Raw genomic sequence first — 26,158 nt, 5'->3', positions numbered from 1 at the left:
AGATTAGAAATCAATTACAGGGGAAAAGAACGTAAAAAACACAAACACATAGAGAGTAAACAATACGTTACTAAATAACCAAGAGATCACTGAAGAAATCAAAGAGGAAATCAAAAAATACCTACAGACAAATTACAATGAAAACACGATGATCCAAAACCTATGGGATGCAGCAAAAGTAGTTCTAAGACGGAAGTTTATAGCAATACAAGCCTATCTCAAGAAACAAGAAAAATCTCAAATAAACAATCTAACCTTACACCTAAAGGAACTAGAGAAAGAAGAACAAATAAAACCCAAAGTTAGTAGAAGGAAAGAAATCATAAAGATCAGAGCAGAAATAAATGAAATAGAAACAAAGAAAACAATAGCAAAGATCAACAAAACTAAAAGCTGGTTCTTTGAGAAGGTAAGAATCAAAACTGATAAACCTTTAGCCAGACTCATCAAAAAAAAGAGGGAGAGGACTCAAATCAATAAAATAGGTAATGAAAAAGGAAAAGTTACAACAGACACCACAGAAATACAAAGTATCTTAAGAGACTACTACAAGCAACTCTATGCCAATAAAATGAACAACCTGGAAGAAATGGACAAATTCTTACAAAGGTATAACCTTCCAAGACTGAACCAGGAAGAAATAGAAAATATGAACAGACCAATCACAAGTAATGAAGTTGAAACTGTGATTAAAAATCTTCCAACAAACAAAAGTCCAGGACCAGATGGCTTCACAGGTGAATTCTATCAAACATTTAGAGAAGAGATAACACCCATCCTTCTCAAACTCTTCCAAAAAATTTCAGAGGAAGGAACACACCCAAACTCATTCTATGAGGCCACCATCACCCTGATACCAAAACCAAACAAAGATACTACAAAAAGAGAAAATTACAGACCAATATCACTGATGAATATAGATGCAAAAATCCTCAACAAAATAGTAGCAAACAGAATCCAACAACACATTAAAAGGATTACACACCATGATCAAGTGGGATTTATCCCAGGGATGCAAGGATTCTTCAGTATACACAACTCAATGAATGTGATACACCATATTAACAAATTGAAGAATAAAAACCATATGATCATCTCAGTAGATGCAGAAAAAACTTTTGCCAAAATTCAACACCAATTTATGATAAAAACTCTCCAGGGGCTTCCCTGGTGGCGCAGTGGTTGAGAGTCCGCCTGCCGATGCAGGGGACACGGATTCGTGCCCTGGTCCAGGAAGATCCCACATGTCGCGGAGCGGCTGGGCCCGTGAGCCATGGCCGCTGAGCCTGCACGTCCGGAGCCTGTGCTCCGCAACGGGAGAGGCCACAACAGTGAGAGGCCTGCATACCGCAAAAAAAAAAAAAACTCTCCAGAAAGTGGGCATAGAGGGAACGTACCTCAACATAATAAAGGCCATATATGACAAGCCCACAGCAAACATCATTCTCAATGGTGAAAAACTGAAAGCATTTCCTCTAAGATCAGGAACAAGACAAGGATGTCCACTCTCACTGCTATTATTCAACATAGTTTTGGAAGTCCTAGCCATGGCAATCAGAGAAGAAAAAGAAATAAAAGGAATACAAATTGGGAAACAAGAAGTAAAACTGTCACTGTTTGCAGATGACATGATACTATACATAGAGGATCCTAAAGATGCCACCAGAAAGCTACACAGCTAATCAATGAATCTGGTAAAGTTGCAGGATACAAAATTAATGCACAGAAATCTCTTGCATTCCTATACACTAACAACGAAAGATCAGAAAGAGAAATTAAGGAAACAATCCCATTCACCACTGCAACAAAAAGAATAAAATACCTAGGAATAAACCTACCTAAGTAGGTAAAAACCTGTACTCAGAAAACTATAAGACACCAATGAAAGAAATTAAAGATGATACAAACAGATGGAGAGATATACCATGTTCTTGGATTGGAAGAATCAACATTGTGAAAATGACTATACTACCCAAAGCAATCTACAGGTTCAGTGCAATCCCTATCAAATTACCAGTGGCATTTTTTACAGAACTAGAACAAAATATCTTAAAATTTGTATGGAGACACAGAAGACCCCGAATAGCCAAAGCAGTCTTGGTGGGAAAACACAGAGCTGGAGGAGTCAGACTCCCTGACTTCAGACTATACTACAAAGCTACAGTAATCAAGACAATATGGTACTGGCACAGAAACAGAAATATAGATCAATGGAACAGGATAGAAAGCCCAGAGATAAACTCACGCACCTATGGTCAACTAATCTATGACAAAGGAGGCAAGGATATACAATGGAGAAAAGACAGTCTCTTCAATAAGTGATGCTGGGAAAACTGGACAGCTACATGTAAAAGAATGAAATTAGAACACTCCCTAACATCATACACAAAAATAAACTCAAAATGGATTCGAGACCTAAATGTAAGACCGGACACTATAAAACTCTTAGAGGAAAACAGGAAGAACACTCTTTGACATAAATCACAGCAAGATCTTTTTTGACACACCTCCTAGAGTAATAGAAATAAAAACAAAAATAAACAAATGGGACCTAATGAAACTTAAAAGGTTTTGCAAAGCAAAGGAAACTACAAACAAGATGAAAAGACAACACTCAGAATAGGAGAAAATATTTGCAAATGAATCAAAGGACAAAGGATTCATCTCCAAAATATATAAACAGCTCACACAGCTCAATACTAAAACAACAAACAACCCATCCAAAAATGGGCAGAAGACCTAAATAGACATTTCTCCAAAGAAGACATACAGATGGCCAAGAAGCACATGAAAAGCTGCTCAAAATCAGTAATTATTAGAGAAATGCAAATCAAAACTACAATGAGGTATCACCTCACACCAGTAGAGTGGGCATAATCAGAAAATCTACAAACAACAAATGCTGGAGAGGGTGTGGAGAAAAGGGAACACTCTTGCACTGTTGGTGCTATAAATTGATACAGCCACTATGGAGAACAGTATGGAGGTTCATTAATAAACTAAAAATAGAATTACCATATAACCCAGCAATCCCACTACTGGGCATATACCCAGAGAAAACCATACTTCAAAAAGACACATGCACCCCAGTGTTCATTGCAGCACTATTTACAATAGCCAGGTCATGGAAGCAACCTAAATGCCCATTGACAGCGAATGGATAAAGAAGATGTGGTACATATATACAATGGAATATTACTCAGCCATAAAAACGAAAGAAATTGGGTCATTTGTAGAGACATGGATGGATCTAAAGACTGTCATACAGAGTGAAGTAAGTCAGGAAGAGAAAAACAAATATCGTATATTAACACATGTATGTGGAACCTAGAAAAAATGGTACAGATGAACCAGTTTGCAGGGCAGAAATAGAGACACAGATTAGAGAACAAATGTATGGACACCAAGGGGGGAAAGCGGTGGGGGTGGTGGTGTGATGAATTGGGAGATTGGGATTGACATATATACACTAATATGTATAAAACAGATACTTAATAAGAACCTGCTGTATAAAAATTTTTAAAAAATAAAATTCAAAGAAAAAAAAAGAAATTAGTTATCCAAGGAGACACACATGATGAAAAAGCAAGAGACTTTACTGGGAAGGGGCGCCCGGGCAGAGAGCAGGAGGGTAAGGGAATCCAGGATAACTGTTCTGCCACGTGGCTCACAGTCTCAGGTTTTATGGTAATGGAGTTATTTTCCGGGTTGTCTCTGGCCAATCATTCTGACTCAGGGTCCTTCCTGGTGGCATGCACATTGCTCGGCCAAGATGGATTCCAGTGAGAAGGATTCTGGGAGGTTGGTAGGACGTATGGACTGGCGTCTCCTCTCTCCTTTTGACCTTTCCCAAATTCTTCCAATTGGTGGAAGCTTGTTAGTTCCACATTCCTTACCAGGACCTCCTGTTGTAGGAGGTGCAAGTAGTTGCTGTCGTGCCTGGCCAGGGCGGGTGGTTTTGGTCAGTGGTTCCCCTAACAACCTTGTCCTTGGAATGTGTATCTCCCAGGACCTCTCGCCTTCCGAGATGGCCCAAACTCTGACTACTGGAGTGTGTATCTTCCTAAATAAACCTGTTTTCCCACTTAGCTCTGGGGCAGAGGCTCTTGCCTGCTCACTTGTATCCGTCACAAGCATGCTATATTAATAAATTCACTTCTTACCTATCACTTTGCCTCTCACTGAATTCCTTCTGCACTGAGACATAAAGAACTTGAACTTCAGTAAGTCCTGACTCCCCGTGAGTAATTTTAATTAAAAGACAGTGGTTCGAGGGAATTCCCTGATGGTCAGTGGTTATGAGGCAGTAGATAGATGGGCCCCAGACTGAGCAGCTGGAGTTTGTCCCCTGTGGACAGACACTCCAATGTGAAGACAATAGCAGAAGAGAGAAGCTGAGCCCTGCCCAGATAAGAGATAAAGAGACGACATATTTCTCATTCTCAAGGTCAAGGAGACCTTCCCAACTACACATGCACAGAAAGTTTCCTTGAAGGTCAAAAAGTGAGGGGGCACCACCTCATAGTAGGTGTTGTCAACCTACCCATAGACCTCTTCACTAGAATCCATCTTGGCTAAGAGATGTGTCCACACACGTGGGAGAACCCTGAGATATACCAAATATAGCCTCAGAGCCAGGCAAAACAAGATGACTGGCCAGAGGAAACCTGGAAGAAATGCCCCATATAAGTGATTTAAACTACCATGAGGGCGCAACTCTATCTCTGAGCCCACCCGTGTGTCTATTCACATGTACCCTTTTTCCTCCTAATAAACACTTCATTTGTTTCACTACTTTCTGTCTCTTTGTGGGAATTCATTTCTACAAAGCCAGTGGGCCAGGGCCTTCCCTGACACTGGACACTGTCCCTGGTGGTCTAATGGCTAGAATTCAGCGCTCTCACTGCCACAGCCTGACTCTGGCCAGGTAACAGAAATCCTGCTTCAAGATGCTGCAGGCCAAGGCCACCAGAGATCAGTTAGGACTCTCCCTGGTAGAATAACTAAGATCCCACAAGCCACACAGCGTGACCAAAAAAACCAAAAAAACAAAAACAGTGGGTTCGAGTTCCAATCTGAATTTTGGCTGGGTTCAAATCCCATCTGAGTTGTGTAGTTTCAGTAATATTTGGTCTCTTGTCCTCAGTTCCTGAAAACCCTTTAGAGCCATAAGGGGTGAATTAGATGTCAGGGCCATATGTGGTTGCCCCATCGATAGCACTGTGAGTGAGAGTATTTCACTTAGAAGGGGCAATGTGTGTGCAAAGACCAAATAGAGAAAGGACTCATCCTGACAGTTATTACCCCTTGTATGATTTTCAAAGGTTTGAGATAAAACCTAAATATTCCTATTTCTTGTTAACAACTTAAATCTGCTATCAACAAGTTTATGAGGGACTTCCCTGTTGGTCCAGTGGTTAAGAATCCGCCTTCCAGAGCAGGGGACACAGGTTTGATCCCTGGTCGGAGAACTAAGATCCCATGTGCTGTGGGGCAACTCAGCCTGCACACCGCAACTACTGAGCCCTTGGGCCGCAACTACTGAGCCCGTGGGCCACAACTAGAGAGAAGCTTGCGCACCACAACTAGAGAGAAACCTGCACGCTGCAACTAGAGAAGCCCATGCGCCACAATGAAGAGCCCACGCACCACAACGAAAAGATCCCACATGAAAAAAAAAATCCCGCATGGCACAACTAAGACCTGACACAGCCAAATAAATTAATAAATATTTTTTTAAAAAAGATGTTGCAAGAAGAAAGGCAACTGGACATTCTAAAAACAAATGTTATTAAAAGAAAAAAAGTTTATGACCCATCTGCTGAGTAGATCATTCCCATCTGTAACCGTGGCCATGCTGTATGGTTGGCAACCACTCAGAAATGTCTCTGGCAAAACATTGTATCAGAATTTAGATTCCTAATAGGAAGTAAAAAGTTAACTTAGAGACTTAGGAAGAAAGTAAGACTGCAATAACATTTTCAAGGTGAATTTAGAATATTAAAAATATATATATATGCTATTTAGAAAATAGTAATGGCAAACACTAATGCCACAGAATGTGCTACAGTTCTAAGCACTTACATAGTTATCAAGAAATTTGATCTTCATGTTACTGAATCGGGTCCCAATGCTCGACTCTTACAAAATCAATACTCACAAGTGTTGATAAAAAGGAAAGTTGCCTTTAATCAGAATGCCAGCAATCTGGGGAGATGGTGGGCTCAACGTCCCCCAATAAACACCTCCAAAGATTCTGCTCGGCCATGAAAGCTTTCAAAGGGAAAACAGGGAAGTAACCTCAGTTAATCATTGAGACAGGGGGTCAGAGTCATTGCCATCCCCCACTGTGTGCAGACTTGTAAACTCCTCATGATCTTTCTTTAGGTGTTATCTTGTTCACACAGTTTGCTCTCGAGATTACTGAAGGGGAAGGTAGGGAAGAGATCTGGTCATCTGTTAATTACTTATTCTTCATTTCTACTTCTTTGATCTATGGAAAGAACCAACAGGTTAGGCAAAGTACTGTGCGATCAAAAGATTTGAAAGGTGTGCTAGGGCCAGAGATGAGTATAGCACGGGGGTGCCTGGTTTACGGTTAGTGACAAGACAAAAGGGTGCCTCCTGTAGTGAGCTCTTTCCTGCAAAGAGCTTTTTCCTACCCAAAGCTGCTCATAAAAAAATCTATGAGGTAGGTAATAATAACATCCTCATCTAAACAGATGAGAAAAGGTAAAGAAAAATGAAGGCAGAGAAAAATGAGGTGACTTGCCCAAATTAAAATGATAGAGCCAGAATTTAAATCTAGGTATTCTGGCTCCAGAGTCTGTGCTCTTAGCAACTGTTATACTGACTATGCTCCTTTTTTAACAGCAACATCTCAATTATGTGAAATGATGAAGATAAGGTTTTTTCAGATAACTAGGAGTTAATAATTTAACACTTAAGTAACTTTAATAATTTTATGTAAATTTTTCTGAAATTTACATGCCTTTTCTAAAATAATCCCATGCCTTAATAACCATAATTTAAATAATTCAGGTTCATTCTTAGGAATATGTTATCTTACATTGTGGTTACTCCTCCACCCTTGAATAAAACTGCTGCGTCTTTGAGAGACAAGTCTATCCTTCTCTGACATAAATTAACTTCCTGGATTGTCCTCACATTCATTGAAGACTTTGCATCAGTCTTACTCTCCGACCAAGTAAAACCAATAATTCATTCGTTTCTTCATTCAAGAATATTGTATATATTGAGAAATATATATATTTGGTCTCCATCCCCAGTCCTTGGCACTAGAGCTTCTTAAACACTTGTTAATTTCCTGAGTGATAGGGGTGATAGGAGAACTTTTGTATAATTTTTGGTCTTAGTCCTCAGTTCCAAAAAAAAGAGCTTCTAAGATCCTTCAGATCTCTGGAATGATGAACGTCTTTTGTGTGTGTGTGTGTAATGAGTGCCATTTATACGCTAGTGAGGTGACTCTAGGTGGGCTCCTAGACAGCTTCACATTCAAACTGGTTGTCAGATAAACCAAATCAGGTAATTAGAAGGTTGAAACTTTCAGCCCCACCCCGACCTCATTGGCCTATGATTTAATCAAGCATCCCAATGTAATAGAACCTCACAAAACCCCTAAGTAATGGAGCTCAGAGGACTTCCAGGTTGATGAAGACATCCATGTGCCCGTATGCTGGTGCACCCCAAACTCCACAGGGATAGAAGCTCCTGCACTGAGGTCCTTTTAGACCTCACCCTATGTACCCCTTCATCTGGCTATTCTTTTATAATAAAGGATAGTATCCTTCATAATATCCTTTGTAATAGTAAGTAAAGTGTTTCTCTGAGTTCTGTGTGCTGTGATAGGAACTCAGGGAAGGTCAAGGAGGCTGAATGAAGCCTATTTCCTACAAACAAGAAACAGGGGGCACAGAGAGGACTTGTAGCCAGGAGGGCCCCGCAGCGTCCTGCTCCACTTCACCACTGCTTGTGACTGGTGCCTGAAGTTGGGCAGTTTTGTGGGACTGAGCCCTTAACCTGTGCAGTGTGTGCTAACTCTGAGGCGTTAGTGTCAGGATTTAATTAAATTATAGGAGACTCAGTTAATGTCCAAAGAGATGGAAAATTGGTTGGTGGGGGCAGGGGAAACCTCAAGCATTTGGTGTCAAATGTGTTGTGAGCAGTCAGTTTTCTTTTAAATATTTACTTACTACCCTCAAGGTGTCAATCATTGCCTACTGCTGGGAATAATTAGCTGAAAGACTTAGATCCTCTCTGGTCACTGAAGATGACAAATAAACAGATAATTACAGTGTATTCAGGACTAGCATTTGGCCAGTATGCATTTGTATGGCTGTACTGATTTTTCATATCACCCTGGAAAACAATTTAAGTACTATAATGGTGACAAACAATTCCCCAAACACACTTTTTTCTTTCATGCCTCAGAAGCCTTTGCATAGGCTAGCTCTAACTAAAATATAATTTTTTGCCTAGATAACTCCTAATAATTCTTTTTTCCCCTCAGTTTTGTTGAAAAATAATTGATATATATCACTGTGTAAGTTTAAGGCATACAGCTTGATGGTTTCATTTACATATATTGTGAAATGATTAAAATAGGTTCAGCTAACACCTAAAGTTCTTAAATCTCAACTCATACCTCATCTGATTCAGTACTTTGAAATCATAACCAAGGAAACAGGGGTAGATTTGTCTAACATCTTTGACTGTTGTTATTACAACCTATGAATTATTTCAGATTTTTAGTTCTTGGGTACTTTAGTCAATGGCTTCTTTTGTTATTTTAGGATTGTGGTTTGTTTTGAACAATAAAATGTTCAAAACATTAGAACATCTAATTTATGTTATTTTAGTTACACATAGCAATTATTTTAATTCTTTACTCATTTAGTCATAGATGATACATGTTTATCAAGCACCTTCTACATGCCAGGCTTTTTTTTTTTTTTTTTTAAAGAAATTGATGGAGGGACTTCTCTGGTGGTCCAGTGGGTAAGATTCTGGGCTCCCAATGCAGGGGGCCCGGGTTCAATCCCTGGTGGGGGAACTAGATCCCACATGCATGCCACAACTAAGAAGTCTGCAGGCCACAACTAAGACCTGGTGCAGCCTAAATAAATAAATATTAGAAAGAAAGAAAGAGAGAGAGAGAAAGAAAGAAAGAAAGAAGTTGATGGAAACACAAAAGAGTAACCAAAGGCATTTTTAAAAGAAAGAATGAAGTTGGAAGACCTAACCTACTTGATTTCAAAACCTACTACAGGGGGCTTCTCTGGTGGCGCAGTGGTTAAGAATCTGCCTGCCAATGCAGGGGACATGGGTTCGAACCCTGGTTTGGGAAGATCCCACATGCCGCGGAGCAACTAAGCCCGTGCGCCACAACTACTAAAGCCTGAGCGCCTAGAGCCTGTGCTCCACGACAGGAGAGGCCACTGCAATGAAAAGCCCGCATACCACAACGAAGAGTAGCCCCCACTCGCCACAACTAGAGAAAGCCCGCGTGCAGCAACAAAGACCCAACGCAGCCAAAAATAAAATAAATTTTAGAAAACTCTACTACAGAGCTGCAGTAATCAAGGTAGTTTGGATTGGTGAAAAGATAAAGATCAATGGAACAGAGCAGAATCCAGAATTAGATCCATACATGGTGGGTCAATTGATTTTTGACAAAGGTGCTAAAGCAGTTCAATAGGGAAATAAGTCTTTTCAACAAATGGTGCTGGATCAGCTGAATAGCCACGTGGAAAATAAAATGAAAATCAACTCCATCTCACATCATAGGCAAAAATTAACTCAAAATGTGTCAAATCCCAAACTATAAAACTTTTAGAAAATATAAGAGAATATCATTGTAACGTTAAGGCTGGCAGCGCTTAGAATGAAAACACAAATCATAAGCAAAACAAAAATTTGATAACTTGCAATTCATTAAAATAAAAAACTGCTATTTGAAAGACACCATTAATAAAATTAAAAGGCAAGGCACAGATTGTGTGAAAATCCTGCAACACTTGTATCAAAGGACTTATATCCAGATCATGTAAAAAAACCTTCCAACTCAATAAGACAAACAAACTCATAAGGAAATGGGCAAAAGATTTGCAGTTACTTCACAACAGAAGATATACTAATGCCAGTAAGCACCTGAAATGATGTTCAACATCATTAGCCATAAGGGAAATGTAAATTAAAACCACAGTGAGATACCACTGCACACCCTTAAGAATGACTAAAATTAAAAAAAAAAATTAATCATACCAAGTGTTGATGAGGATATGGAACAATTGGAACTCTCATACATTGCTGGTGTGAATGTAAAATGGTGCAATCATCTTGGAAAACAGTTTGGCTGTTTCTTAAAAAGTTAAACATATATCTATTATATGTCTAGGTATTTAGCCTATGTCTAGGTATTTAGCCAAGAGAAACAAACTAATCTATATTGACAGAAAGTGGTTGCTGAGGATGGAGTTGGAAGGAGAGATTGTATTACAAAAGGGCACAAGAGAACTTTTGGGGGTGATGTATGGTTGTTACCTTGATTGTGGTGATAGTTTAATGGGTACTGAGATAGATCTAAGAGCCGCCCTCAAAATTTTAACCCCTGAAGTTAGAATTTGAAACCCTAACCCCCAAAGATGATGGTATTAGGAGGTGGGGCCTTTGGGAGGTACTTAAGTCATGAGGGTGGAGCCCTCACCAACAGGATTGGTGCTCTCATAAAAGAAACCTCAGAGAGCTTCCTCATCCCTATAATCTTGTGATTACACAGCTTGAAGGGGTCAGCCATGAACCAGGAAGAGAGTTGTCCCTTGGCCTTGGACTCTCCAGAACTCCAGAACTGTGAAAAATACATTTTTGTTGTTAATAAGCTACCCAGACTGTGGTATTTTGTTATGGCCCAAAAAGACTAAGACAATGAGGGTACATGTGTCAAAACAAAGCAAACCAAAAGTTCCCAGCTTTATCTATATACAATGTAGTATTCTTAAGTTAAATATAACTTTTTTAATGGGGATAATAGTTATATATTCAAACTGTTTTAGGGATTCATTGAATATGTCAAACACTTTATCCTACTACCTGGTTTGATACTTAGTTTGATGCCACTGAAACAGATATCAAACTTCAACCTCTCTACTAAGCTTTTCACTCAGAGTGTAGGGGTAAATGAATTTTTAAAGATTTAGGGAATTAGTAGGATTTGGCAATTAGTGTCACTGGGTAACTCAATAAAGTTATTACCAAGGCAAAAAATACACATAAAGGAAGAAGAACTTGGCTCAAAAAAAGTTTTTTTAATTAATTAATTTATTTATTTTTATTTTTGGCTGTGTTGGGTCTTTGTTGCTGCGCACGCTCTTTCTCTAGTTGTGGTGAGCAGGGGCTACTCTGTTGCGGTGCACAGGCTTCTCACTGCAGTGGCTTCTCTTGTGAAGCAGGGGCTCTAGGCGTGCGGGCTTCAGTAGTTGTGGCTCACGGGCTCAGTAGTTGTGGCACGCAGGCTCAGTAGTTGTGGCATGCAGGCTCTAGAGCACAGGCTCAGTAGTTGTGGTGCACGGGCTTAGTTGCTCTGCGGCATGTGGGATCTTCCTGGACCAGGGCTCAAACCCGTGTCCCCTGCACTGGCAGGAGGATTCCTAACCCCTGCGCCACCAGGGAAGACCCTTCATTGTATTTTTAACTTAGTAATTCATCAGAGGCTGGATCATCTATTTTCCTTGGGAAGTAAGTTAGTATAAACTAATGTATAGAACAACAAGAAATTACAAGGAAGTTAAAAACCACTTCTGAAAGCTTTAGTTCTCCAATGTAAAATAAAGGAACTAAACAGGATGATCACTTATGTACTGCCCAGCTATAAATATTAATCACTCCAATCATTCATTTATTTCTCATTTATTTTTCCTTGCATTGTCATACCACTGTCTCCCGGTTTACCTCCTACCTCTCTGCTTGTCTTTTCTCTCCTGCTGGTTCATCAGGTGTGGATTTTCCCTAAGGTTTCTGTCTTATCCCTTTCCCCTCCTCTGTGTATAAGCCACAAACTAAGATCTCCACCTTCAAACTTCCTACTTCAACAGTTCCTAGGCAAGAATAAATGATTAAAAGTGCCACGATGGGGCTTCCCTGGTGGCGCAGTGGTTGAGAGTCTGCCTGCCGTTGCAGGGGACACGGGTTCGTGCCCCGGTCCGGGAAGATCCCACATGCCGCGGTGCGGCTAGGCCCGTGAGCCATGGCCGCTGAGCCTGCGCGTCCGGAGCCTGTGCTCCGCAACGGGAGAGGCCACAACAGTGAGAGGCCCGCATACCGCAAAAAAAAAGTGCCACGATGAGCAATCAAATAGGATGGAGAATGAAAAACGTCATTGGATTTTGGCAATTAGGATAACACTGAGTGAGCCATCCAAGGTTTTGAGTAGGGAGTGCTGCACTTTTGGAACGATGACTCTGGCAACACTCTGTGAAGAATGAATTGGAGCCAGAGAATGTTATGAATATTAGCATCTTAAAGTGACTTTGGGGTCATAGATGTAACCCTTGGGTTTAAACGTCATTAAATTCCTAATGTTTCATCTTGGCATTCCAGGCACTTAGGGGGCCCAATTCCTCTCTAGTCATTACTCTCCCATAAGCATATTTCCTGGCTCCTGTCAACCAGACTATTTACCCTCTAACAAGCTTGATCTTCCCTTCTTCTGTATATACTCAGGCTGCTTTCTGTCAATAAAACTGCCCATACCTGCTGAAACTTCAGTGCCTTTTGTAGCCTTCTCTTAGCTCCCAAACACCATGAATCTTCTCTAGGTTAACAGTAGCTTTTGAGAGATGAGAGCGATTCTGACTCATTCTCGCACCCACCACCTTCTTCCACCTCTTCTATCCCCATTCACTCATAGTGCATCCGCAGAATGCAAGTACTCGAGTAGGGAGGAAAGAAGTCATGTAACAAATGGCGCTACAGGTACAGTAGCTCTTTTAATGCTAAAATGGTTTTTTAACAGCCAAGCAAGACGCTATCCCCTTACTGTTGAATAAATTTAGGCTCAAATAATAAGATCTCCAGTCGGACCCTACAGCCTAGCGGAGGACAGAAGGACTTTGCATTGCAATCACATGAAGGTGTGAGGTCCTATCATCCCTTCCAGAGAATACGAAAACTGTGAACTCAGGAGACTCGGTTACTCCACAGGAGTCAAGAGTCACGAATTTGCAAGCACACAGCCATGCGAACGCCTTCCGGCTCGGCTTCCGACAGGAGAAACCGGGGCCGCAGTCCAAACATTAAAACATACAAATTGGACCTAAAACCCAACCCCGGCCCCCAAATTCCGAGCACAAACATCCTAAGAGTTAGGCAGCTGAGGCCAGCGCCGCGACCACACCGTGCACAGAACGCCCGGAACTAGGAAGAGGAATCGCCAGCCCACCTGGGCGTCTCTGATTGGCCGCCGGCTAAGCTTGGAACTCTGGGGCGTGTGCCGTCACATCCGCCGGGACCGCCATCTTGTTCCCAGGGGCAGTTGGCGGAAGAGATCGCGCTCCCAGGCCGCCGGCTAGCTTTCTGCTTGGATTTCTCGCGGCCCGCGATTCGGCCTCTGCTCTCGACTCGGGGTCCATTCGTCGGTGTCCCGGTTGCCCTCCCTCACCCGGCTGGGGCACAGCGAGGAGGCCCCATCTTCCGGCGGCGTTCCATGGAGTAGGGTCCCGGACCGTTGTCCCGAAGAGCGAGATTGAGCTTCGCCCCCTCCCCCTCCCTTCTCCCTCCCTCCTTCCTTCCGCCGCAACATGGCTAACAACAGCCCCGCGCTGACAGGCAACTCGCAGCCGCAACACCAGGCGGCCGCAGCCGCGGCCCAGCAGCAGCAGCAGTGCGGCGGCGGTGGCGCCACCAAGCCAGCAGTCTCGGGCAAGCAGGGCAATGTGCTGCCGCTGTGGGGCAACGAAAAGACTATGAATCTCAACCCCATGATCTTGACCAATATCCTGTCGTCGCCTTACTTCAAAGTGCAGCTCTACGAGCTCAAAACCTACCACGAGGTGGTGGACGAGATCTACTTTAAGGTACGAAGCGTCTGGACCTGGGAGGTGGGGACTAAGTTCCGAGGAGGGGGTACGGAGGAAACGGGCGGAGGCGGCCCCCGAGGTCTGGATCATTTGTAGGTGGGGGAGGGTTGGGCGGAGGGGGAAGCTGTGGCCAGTAGTCCGCCAGGGAGGGGTCAAACTGGGGCCGCCCTCTCATTTCCTTTTCAGATTTTTAGGGCCGGGAGAGCCCGCCGCCATTGATCTCTCCTCCCCCAGTCTCCAGCCCGCCCCTGGGGGGGGGGAGTTGGACGGGAGGAGTGGGGGAGAGGAGAAACGAATAACTGAAGTCTCTCCAGTTTACAGCTTTAAATTTATTTATTTTGACGTGGATCTACTCGGCGCCAACTTGTTGGTGCTTCTCCCGCTCACCCCGGGCCAGGGCGTGTATTGACTTCAGTGTTGGCCTCGTGTTGTTGGTATTCACTATCCGATCCAGACAGGGAAGTGGTCAGTGTGTTTGTCGGGTGGAGTGGGAGGGTTGAGGGTGGAGAGGTACAAGTGGAAAAAGATGTACCGAAGGCCTGGAAATTTTCGCAGCAGGAAGTCAGGAGTAAGTGGTCTCAGTCACCTGTGCATTGGGCTTATTTAGAATTATCTGGGCCCTGGGCTTCTGCGGCAGGGTCGGTGCTGGCTTGGCTGTGCTGGGGAGCTCACCTGGCGCCTCCTCACTGCACTCTTGTCTCAGTTCTTGTTTCGTTAGCAGGATTGACTCAGTCTTGCAGCGAGGCTCGGAGCAGCCCAGGGTCGCAGGTAGAGGTATGCATTATTAATCATGCTCAATCGCCATAAATGCATTTCCCTGGTTAAATGAACGGCTAATTAGATTTTTTTTTTTTTTTTTTTTTGGCCACTGGTTTTGGTCTTTTCTTCACGAATTTGGTAGGTTTTCTCCACTTACTTGCAAATTATGTAGTTTTAAAAATATATTCCAGGCCTCCTAAGGTAAATTTATATTTTAAAGGATATTAATAAGTCTTAACAATCTTTAAATACTTAAACTAGGACATCTGATATAATACAATCCATTTTGCCTGTATTGACTCTTAAAAACACTTGACAGACCACATAAAGTATTTTCCGTGACCTGAATATATCTGTAGAGGTGTTAAGGAAATTTTCTTTATTTGCTTTTAGGTTTTGTTTTGGCCACCTTTTCCCCAATTAAGGCCTACTGAGGGATTTTGAGATATTAGTTTTGATAGAAGAACTCATTTTGAAAATACAGTTCAACTTTGGGTATATAAAGTAAACTGAAATTTTGGTGTTCTCTTACAAGAGTATTGTAAGTAATTGTTATACTGTGAACTAGTTTTTTTAAAGGTAAGGCCTTTTTCAGAATGGATACAATATGGCGAATATTTAACCCTTAGCTTTATGTAGTAAACTTCAGTCAGTTGAAAATAGGGTTCCTGCTCCTTCTGTGGCAGGTTCTGTTTAATAACATAGGCAGGTGTTAATGCGATAGAGGAAAAGCTTGTTTTCAAATTTCACATACTGTGTTTTGAAACACTTAAGATTATACTACAAATTACTTAGATTTAGTTATAAAACTAAAGACTCGGGTTTTGTTGTCCACATCAAATAATCATTGAAATGCGTAGGCTTCCAATTTCGTAACTCGATTTTGTATGGCATCCACCCCTTTGGTTAGCCTTTAAGGAATTGAAACATCTTTTTTACAGCAAGCTGGGGGAAGAAGATGAAACAGTAAAGCAGTGCAGTAGTCCACTGAACAAAATAGTGTAGTGCTTACATTTAAATACATGCATTTCTGCCTGAAGCCACTGAAAAAGACTATGGCGTGTTATCATGGGTGGGTGGAAATAAGGTTTTAGAAATACGTAATGAACGAATAGGATTTCATTTTTGTTGTTTCAAGTTGAGAAACAAATATGGATCTTATCTCTCTAAAATACCTTTGTCATATCTGTTGTAGAGCTAATATTCTTTCTTTGCTGTTTTTAGGTGAAGTATGTGGTTCTTATAGGGTGCCCCACCTTAGCAAAGACCTGTATTTTTGAGTATACTCAACATAACAAGTCACGGTTTCTCAGTTTTTGATACAGTTTATATTCTGGGAAAAAATTGAATTAGTTCCTATAATTAGGCTGAAAATAAAGTATACAGTAACAAGAATGACATACGTGTAGGTATGGCCTTTGTAACTTCATCTTCAGTCAGGAATGAACATTATGCCTGATTGTGGTTTTAAAAAAAATGTGTGAATAAAGTTCCATGATTTTGCATCAGAAGTAATTTCTGTTACTGTTTTAGCATGCTTTTTTCAAGTTTCTTCCTTATTTTATAATGTGGAATTTTAAATCACCATAGAATTGAAATATTAAGCTTATTTGAAAGGTTTTTTTGGAATAAATACTTAAACTTTGTTAATACTTTTTGCTTTAAGTTGGAGCATTAAATCCATTTTAAAATGAGAATTTTTTAAGCAATTCATAATAAAATACAAAATGGATCATTAATTTTTTTTTTTTACAAGTGTATGAGACTAGACATTTCCTGTCTCCACATGTATCTGCTCTCTACAGAGCTACTTTAATGGGATTTCTGCTGTAAACCTGTTGAGGTTTTGTTAAACCCTAGTAGCTTTATTGATGCTATTTAAATAAGCAGTTTTCAAAGATGGTTTACATACTTAATGTGTGTAAACAAAATGTATACATCATGTCAAAATACCCAACTTCCAGACTTTTAGAAGAGCTGCTCTATTATGGATTGGGGTTTACTCGAATCATACTGTTTAAAAAAATTCGAAGTATGAATGTTTGTTGTGTTTCTCTTTTCTATTTTCAGGTCACACATGTTGAACCATGGGAGAAAGGAAGCAGGAAAACAGCTGGCCAAACAGGGATGTGCGGAGGGGTAAGTAGAAGTACGTGCATTTTTCAGTTTTTCTGTGTCTGATAACTAAGTTTATGTTCAGAAAACTGGAAGTCTTTCAGTTTCATACCAAATTACAATTAGTTTGTGTTTTTTAAAAATCTAAATTCAAGTGTTCCGTGGGGTTAGAAAAACGTTTTTTTATGCTCTGTTTTCAGTTCTGGATTATATCTTGTTACTAATACCTAACAGGATTAATCAATTGGTCCTAAATATCTTTGTTAATTATTTTACAACTCTTTCTTAATTCCTTTCCTTAAAGGTTCGAGGTGTTGGGACAGGAGGAATTGTTTCTACAGCTTTTTGCCTGTTATACAAATTATTTACTCTGAAGTTAACTCGCAAGCAAGTGATGGGTCTTATAACACACACAGACTCTCCATATATTAGAGCCCTTGGATTTATGTATATAAGGTGAGCCTGCATTTCTCTACATTTTCAATAAATATCTCATTTTAATTGACCTAAGCCTAATCACTCTTTCATAATTCTAGGTACACACAGCCCCCTACAGATCTATGGGATTGGTTTGAATCCTTCCTTGATGATGAAGAGGTATGTCAACAAGGGTAATAGTTTTCTTCTGATTACTCTCATTTTTTAATAATCTTTTATATATTGGTGGTTTAACATCTTCCAGAATTTTCTGTGCTTAAATTTATTTCACTCACATACTTTTGGAATTAATGTCCTATTATTAAGATTGGGGTGGATTTTATATGTCTTAGGTTAAACTTCTTAAGTTTGATTCTCACATTTCAAAATTGTTTATATGTATTTTGGTAACTATTAAAAATTTTCTCTTCCTAATTGTGTTCTGTGTGTTGTACTGATCTTGACTTGTACAGTTGATAGTGAGTTTTTAAAATTGGCCATGCTCAAGATTGAGATGGTAAGACATGCACATAGAAATATTAATTACTGGGTTTTTTTCTGGAACTTTTCAGTTCTTTATCCTGTAACTTCTTCCAAACATTAATACTCCCACTTGCATAGGAATGCAGAATTGAGCTGGGTGGAACTTCAATAGGCTGAAAGTTTAGATGATTTGTTTGAGGTGATCAAAATATTTCAATTCCAGCTTTCTAACTCTTTTATACTATACATTTTTATAAAGTTAGAAGGAAACCTTCTCTTCAATAGTTTAGAATTTTTTTAAATTATGAAACTAGCTTGCCATTCAAGCTTAATAAGGTTGAGCTTGTTACATATGTTCAGAAAGTTACGTTAGAAAACATTACTGTGTCAGATTTAAACCATACATGTATTAAAGTCCAAGATCTCAAAAGGATCTTAACAATGAGCACTGTTTTCCATATATCAATCCCCACCACTACTTTATGTTTTAAGGTTCATAAAGTAAACTGAGTGGTGTTTTAGTCGACCTGTTTAAAACGTTTATCCAAAGAATTCGTTGAATTAGACGATAGTTCTAATGGAAATCTTTCTAGAGTGTTTTTATTATTACATGCGTAGCTAAAAAAATCTCACTCGTGTAGACATGGAGAATTTTTCTCTGCATTTTTTTGGCCTATTTACGAGCTGTTTAATATCTCAGAAGAGGCCAAAAGTGTGTTAGGTGATAAATCACAATCTATAAAGTTTTTTCTTTTTAGGTGAGATTTTGCAGGCTGAGGCACTTTTCCCTTCTATATTTAAAAAGCATGTCCCGCTTCATAATTGGTATTAGGCTTGTTTCTGAATGCTTCTGTTTAATCTGTTTTTTATTGTGTTTACAAACCTGAGGCTCTCTGTTTAAGCTAACTTATTGTTTTCTTCCTTAGATATCTGCAGCGATTATATTTGGAAATACTGTATATCTGAACACTTAAATGTGTGTGAGTGCAAGCAGTTTTACCTTTAGCTCTTGTTTTCCTGTTTAGATAACAAATCTCACTTTCCTTGTGTGCTTGCACTATAGGTTTGGGACTGACAATAGCTGACTAACATGTCCTGAGCTGTGAGAGGGCATAGCAAGAAGGCCTTCATGCGGTAATGACCCTTTTCAGAGACAATGGTCATCATGGATTATGCGTTTCCAATTATTTGTTCATTTATTTATTTTCTACATAACTCTAAATTAGAAACCTCACTGCTTCATGGCAGTTGGTTTGCTATTGCTTCCAGTTTTATTAGGGCTTCATTTTATATTAGAGCTGTTAAAAGATAATCTTTAGACAGGAATTGTTTGAAGCAGTTCATATATAGCCAGGTTACACTGCTAGGAATGATGTGTGCAAACGTGTCCACAGAAATAAAGTATATACTTAGTAGGTATGTGGAATGTAAATTGTTGATTGTTCCAAATAGTTTAGTAATGTAGGGGGGTGTTTCATATTCTTGTTAACTGAGTGAAGTCACTTCTCTTTCTGTCCATGAGGCTGCAGGGTTTGTTCTCACCTGCATGCACACACTAAGCCCAGATATTTCTCTGTATCATTCATTACCAGATTAGAAAGGTACACAAATTGAAATTTTTCTGTTAGAATTTTTTTGTATTTGAGATTCCAAAGATGGTTATATTTTTATAGTATTCTTGTGTTTATTGAGATAATTTTTTTTGACGGCGAGGGTATCTTTTGTGTTTCTGTAGGACCTAGATGTGAAGGCTGGTGGAGGCTGCGTAATGACCATTGGAGAAATGCTGCGGTCTTTTCTCACAAAACTGGAGTGGTTTTCCACTTTGTTTCCAAGAATTCCGGTTCCAGTTCAGAAGAATATCGATCAACAGATTAAAACCCGACCAAGAAAAATCAAGAAAGATGGAAAGGAAAGCGCTGAGGAAATAGACAGACATGTTGAACGCAGGCGTTCAAGGTGATGTGACTCTTGAGTTACACTTATTTTTAAAATATGCTTTACACAAAGGTTCTATTTGTCACCTTTTCCCCACTTTCTGCCCTTCAGGGCATTTTCCACAAAATTATGCATCTGTAAATGAGAACAGGCAAATATTTTGCTTTAATTATTCTTGACATGTAACACTGATGGAAGTTAAATTTTTATGGTATGTTTTATTCATTCAAGTTTTTTTCTCCCCCTCCCCCACTTTCCTAAATATTAGGTCTCCAAGGAGATCACTGAGTCCACGGAGGTCCCCAAGAAGATCCAGAAGTAGAAGCCATCATCGGGAGGGCCATGGGTCTTCTAGTTTTGACCGAGAATTAGAAAGAGAGAAAGAACGCCAGCGACTAGAGCGTGAAGCCAAAGAAAGGGAAAAAGAAAGGCGAAGATCCCGAAGTATTGATCGGGGGCTAGAACGCAGGCATAGCAGGAGTAGGGAAAGACATAGAAGCCGTAGTCGAAGTCGTGATAGGAAAGGGGATAGAAGGGACAGGGATCGGGAAAGAGAGAAAGAAAATGAGAGAGGTAGAAGACGAGATCGTGACTATGATAAGGAAAGAGGTAATGACCGAGAAAAGGAGAGGTCAAGAGAACGGTCCAAGGAACGGAGAAGTAGGGGTGAGGTAGAAGAAAAGAAATATAAAGAAGACAAAGATGATAGGCGGCATAGAGATGACAAAAAAGATTCCAAGAAAGAGAAAAAACATAGTAGAAGTAGAAGCAGAGAAAGAAAACATAGAAGTAGGAGTAGAAGTAGAAATGCAGGGAAACGAAGTAGAAGTAGGAGCAAAGAGAAATCAAGTAAACATAAAAATGAAAGTAAAGAAAAATCAAATAAACGGAGTAGAAGTGGCAGTCAAGGAAGAACTGACAGTGTTGAAAAATCAAGAAAACGGGAACATAGCCCCAGCAAAGAAAAATCTAGGAAGCGTAGCAGGAGCAAAGAACGTTCCCACAAACGAGATCACAGTGATAGCAAGGACCAGTCTGACAAACATGATCGCCGAAGGAGCCAAAGCATAGAACCAGAGAGCCAAGAAAAACAACATAAAAACAAAGAGGAGACTGTGTGAAAATTTTTTGTAAAAGTGGATCACATTGAATCCTATAAATGTTGGGTTAAATCTGCTTTTTTTTTCCTCCCAAGTTGAGATTGTGCAGTAGTTACACACTCTTCAAGCTCCCTGTAGGCTGCATTTTCATTTCCTCTTTTGTGTAGGGAAGTGCCTTTGTAATCCCATTTATTGCATTGATGTTTTCACCCAACTGTTGAGTTTGATACATGATGCACAGATTGTTCTTGCATTTTATTGTTTGTTTTTGAGATGTACAGTCTGTACATATGTCCTGAAAATGTTTTGATTCCGTTGGCATGGTTGCCATGTTGGTTAAATTTGTATAAGGCAATAAAATGCCACTAATTCTATTTTTGTTTTGTAGGTGTGGGATTATGGTTTGTGTACTGAAGTTAGCATGACTGTGCTTTTCGTAATAGAATGCTAAAAACTATGAAAATGGATCTTGGATGTCTATCATAGGAGAATTTCATGCTTTCAGTGTACATGAAGGCAGCAGTTGTAGGATTAACATTCTTGTCCACTGTATATTATCTTGGAAGGCTCTTGTTAATATGTTAAACCTAATATTCTCCACAATTAACTTTAGAGAGAATTTAGGAGAAGTTAGTTTCTGATGCAGAGGTTTCAATTAGGCTGTGATTTGATCAAAAGTCCTTTTAGCATTCTACCTCAAAGGGACACTATTAGTATGCCTAAAATTTATTCACTTAGTTTTCCTTTTTTATTTGAAAAAATACATGACATGTAATCTTTTTCTTGAATTTTTCAGAGTTTAAAGTACTATATAAAAGGAGAAATTAATGTCTAAAGCCTAGCATTCTTGCAGCAACCCTATACTAACGTGAAATTGGGAGAGGGTGGGGCAGATGAGTAGAGAAATAGATGTAAGCCTCAAGCTTCCAAAGCATTTTTATAAATGGAAAATACTTAAATTATGAAACAGCTTGATATAGTGTCCTTTTTTTAAATTCAAAACTTTTTTTTATTGATAATGAAGATTGCTGTTTGAGTTTTTAAACTTAATCTAGAACAGAGAAGTATTAAAAGTAATGCTATGCTGCATTATTTAAGATAATCAGCAAATTATTTGATAGATTGTTCTTATGACTTGTATTCTGATTACAGAGAAGGATCATGAGTGTGGAATAAATACTGGATTAAATCCTTTATCTTGGGTGTCGGCTTTTCCCCATTTGTTAACATTTATAAGGTATTTTTACTGTGGAAATAGAATGTAAGTAGAGTCACACTTTGTGTAGAGGGATATCTTAGCGCCCAGATGACAAGTGAATTTTAAATGTGTAGATAGAATTGGATGTATGTGATAGCCAGTAATCCTTACTACTACAGTTCTTAATGGCAGTTCCCTTTGTCCTTGGGTGTTATGTGTGTCACTAGGTTGTTCCTTGGATTGGATGATTACTTAGTTTCACATCAGAGGTCCTTATTGAGGGACTTTGCACTTGGATTACATATTAGAATAATTTAAAATTTGGACTTGAAGGAACTTTTAAAAGATAACTCATCCATTTCTTTTTAGAACAGAGAAATAGAGGTCCAAAGTGATTTGTTCAGTCATTGCTAGGACTAAAAGTGAGTCTTCCTCACAGTGTATACCATATTAACATTTTTTTTTATCTCACTGTTCATATTGGCCAACTGATGGGCACCCAGAAGCCACCTTGCAAAAAGTGTTAAATGGGACAAAGGAGTACATTTGGAAAAGTCCTTCATATGTGGGCTTAACATTTGTACCTACCTAACTCCAGAAAAATTTCATTAAATGAAGGAATTCTTCTATGAAGATGCTATGTTTTTTCTTTTAAGAGTAGAATATTCAGTCATCTAAACTGCGCATCAAGTGAATTAACACTACACATGTAGAAATTAGAAACTGTTGCTGAGTGATGAAAGCCAATAGATTTATCTTTGAAAATTTTAGCATACCTAAATGGATGGTGCTACTCCTTTGAATATAGTTCTACCTGAAATATAATTAATTGAGTGGTGTGTTTTGGTAAAAAGTGGAAACTATTTTAAATAGAAGCGAAAATATCACACAGCATTTCCTATGATTTTTTTTTAAAGTTTGCTTTTGAGGAGTATTTTGGTATATAGAACATGTAAATAATACTACTTAATGCCGGATATATGCATGACTTAATTTGGAGAGTAGCTTTCTAAAAGACTGCAAAAACGAGTGGCTCTGAAAGGTGTCTCAGGATTGTTTCTTGCAATCTGAGAAAACTTAAAAAGCTTTTGATAGTTTAATATAACTAGCAACCTCCATCCAGTTTTCTCAACTATTAAAATGATTTCACCTTTCCATGTATCAGTATGTTTCATCTGTGTTCTAATGTTCAATTTGCAATTAAATCCTATACATGAGCTAGTATATTATCAGTCTTGAGATTTAAATACAAAATTTGCGTTTTAATACTCCCCTATTTATAATCTATTAGTTGGATTTAGTGCTTCTAAGGTAGTGGTTCTTAACCTGAGTTATAGGCCCCTATTTAGGAATCTAATGAAAGCTACAGATTTTTCAATCTGTGTTAGGTATTTTGTAGTTAGGAATAAACAGCAAGTTTGGGACCTGAGAGTGTCCCAAAGGCAATAGCTGCTGGCGTGTTTTTTACTTAAAAGACAAAGTGGGAGGGAAAAAAAGCTAATGGCAGTCACTTAATTCCCTTCCCCCTGAAAGTTATTCTTTATGAATAGAAGTAGTTTTTGATTTGAACAGTCGGAAATGAGGCCCAGACACTGGCAGTTTATAAGTTTTTCAGCTGATTTCTAGTGTGCAGCCTCGATATAAACACTGACTAGTTGGTCAGTTCTCACTGATTATATTGTTCAGCTGGTGGACTTTAAGTTGGTTCTGGTCCTGATCTGATTCTATCATCTTGTTAATGTTGGATTCAGCCTTGAATGGCTAGCCCAATGACAGCATATAAGGTAGAGCTGAAATTATAGGGAAGGAACACTTCCTGACAGTCTCTGAAATTCATCGTATCCTGTGAGATCTTGAACCCTGCAAATAGTTCTGAAGTGGCATTTTTCACTTTAGGATCATTGCCCATCAACATTTGTCAACTGTAGGAAACATGACAGCATGAATACAATCAACTGGAAATCTTCACCATTGTAGCTGACTTGAAATCCATTATTCTGTTTCTCAGAGCATTGATAGTTGAATTTCTGTTACATAATCATGATCCATAATGTATTGCACAGGTAAAATGTATTCAGGTTGGGGGGGTGGTGTCTTTTCAGCCTACTGGAAAAATGAGTTATACTTGTTCAAGATAAACAGCTGACCTTTTTTGCATTTCATGTAACATATAAGCCATGACGTTTTATTACAAGAATCAGGAGAAGTAGGGAATTCCCTGGCAATCCAGCGGTTAGGACTCCTTGCTCTCACTGCCGAAGGCCTGGGGTCAATCCCTGGTCGGGGAACTAAAATCCCACAAGCCGCGTGGTGCGGCCGAAAAAAAAAAAGAATACGGAAAATCCTCATGTAAGCTTCCCTAATCTGCAAGCACCTAAAGTCCGCAAATCTGTAAAGCTTGTTTTCCTTTGTCAGTACTTTTTCTAGCCATTCTGAAGCCGAATTATTTCTCTATTGAGTCAGTGGATTTAGCCACCACCCACAAATAAATTCCTAACATTTTGAATAAACTAAGTGAAAACAAAAAATGACAGTGCTTGCCGGCAAGAGAAGTACTCTTGCCCTCTCTCCTTCCCTCCTATTTAGAAATTCTGAAATCACCAGTGTCCTTGATATTCAATAGTACCAAAAGAGGAAATTTCTTAGATGCTGGACTCATCTAAGCCAATCCAAGTACTGATCCAGTGAACATTTCTTCCGGAATGAAGTGCTCTGTCTCTGACCCCTGTTCTGGGAAATTGCATTATACTGAGCCTTGTGTAGGGACCACCACTGATTTGTAGATGTGCTGGTTATCTATTTCTTGGCTCCTAAGTCCACCCTTCATTGCTCTGCTTTGTGATACAGGAGCTAAGCCCTTTATTTCTCTTGCTTGCTGGCAAGTTTTGTTAAGCTTGTCAGAAGATGCTGAAGGGATGCTGCAGAAGAAAGGAGCTTCTCTTCCTGGTTCTTGTGTGTTTTCTTTTCGGTGTGTTTTCTTTTTTCTTGCTTTTGCAGTGTGTGGGGGCCAGTGGCATGTAGGACACCCAGTGGCACCTCAAAAGAGGGTGTTTCCCAGCAGGTCCATTGGTACCCCTGCCGGCTTCCCAGCATGTCTTGGTGCACCAGCTGGCAACTTCCCAATAAGTCTCGGCACACCCAGTGGGGTGCCTTCCTAACTAGTTTTGTTGACAACGCCCTCCTCTCCAGCCCTGGGCTTCAGTGGGTCGCAGCCGCACCCTCTCCAACAAAATCTGAATCTCAGCCTTGCAATGGAAACTTCAAAATTTGCTCCTTCGTTGGGTCCTCTGCCTCAGTCCTAGAGGTAGTGGCTGCTCCTATAGCCGCTATTTCTGAATTCTTAAGAGCTTTCTTTACCCTTAGTAATTAATCCCCTGTTGCTTGTTAGTAATTCTTTATATAAAATTTTCCTTGTTCAAATTACTGTGTGTTTTCTGTATCCCCCCTGACTGATACCGTGGATTAAGATACCAGTCATAAGGGAGCCACTTCATTAGTTTGGTTGATAACCCCTGATGTAGTCCAGTATAAAGGACTCAACCCAGTAAATTTGTTGAGAATTATGTAAATGAATCAGACTGGCCCCTTCTAGAATTTTGACTGAGAGCTAAAAATTGTCCAGTCCTTAGAAGAATGAACAAGACTTGTATAGCTGTGATGTGAAGAGGCTCATGTGAAAGAGATACCACGATAAATAACTACCCTGAAGCTGCCTCGCTTCTTGCTGGCTTTCTAGTGTTTTTTGTTTTCCAGTATGGTCAGTGGGTATTCTTGCAATTCCTCTGTTTCCCATAAGATAGCCTGAGTTTCTCTTCCTTGGAACCATGAGCCTAACTCTAGTTTGTTCTATTGTAACCACCAGGGATCCCTGATCAGTGAAGGTCTTCCTGTCAATTTCCTTGACATTTAATTCTTATCTGTCTGCACTCGGCACCAGTAAGAAAATGTCATCTACTTGATTGGACTTGGCAAGGAAGTCAAAAAAGAAGTCCTAGGTACAATTCCTTTTCCTTGGTAGAAATGGTCTCCCCAAAAGCAAAAGGGGGAGGTACAGG

General features: G+C 39.8%; 2 protein-coding genes across 4 annotated transcripts in view; both read left to right on the top strand.

The window, feature by feature from the left end:
- EEIG2 (EEIG family member 2) overlaps window positions 1–13,234 on the top strand; it is a 150,478-nt gene extending 137,244 nt beyond the window's left edge. Inside the window, exon 11 of one of the 3 annotated variants that reach the window (XM_033862679.2) lies at window positions 13,071–13,234. In XM_033862679.2, coding sequence (XP_033718570.1) covers window positions 13,071–13,080 — 10 coding nt within the window. In that variant the 3' untranslated portion in view covers window positions 13,081–13,234. Of the gene's footprint in view, window positions 1–12,011; window positions 12,994–13,030 lie in introns of those variants that run through there. The other 2 variants (XM_033862678.2, XM_033862677.2) reach the window with 2 other exon arrangements.
- Window positions 13,235–13,590: 356 nt separating this feature from the next.
- Window positions 13,591–21,279, top strand: PRPF38B (pre-mRNA processing factor 38B). The gene is made up of 6 exons (XM_033862668.2): window positions 13,591–14,090; window positions 16,923–16,991; window positions 17,272–17,423; window positions 17,504–17,564; window positions 19,603–19,826; window positions 20,074–21,279. Exons 1-6 carry the CDS (start codon window positions 13,815–13,817, stop codon window positions 20,924–20,926), a joined length of 1,635 nt encoding a protein of 544 aa, XP_033718559.1. The 5' UTR covers window positions 13,591–13,814; the 3' UTR covers window positions 20,927–21,279.
- Window positions 21,280–26,158: the final 4,879 nt, after the last annotated feature.

Source organism: Tursiops truncatus, chromosome 1, assembly GCF_011762595.2.
Source record: "Tursiops truncatus isolate mTurTru1 chromosome 1, mTurTru1.mat.Y, whole genome shotgun sequence".
In the NCBI taxonomy this organism is placed as follows: Eukaryota; Metazoa; Chordata; class Mammalia; order Artiodactyla; family Delphinidae; genus Tursiops; species Tursiops truncatus.
This window is presented reverse-complemented; position numbering and strand designations above follow the sequence as displayed.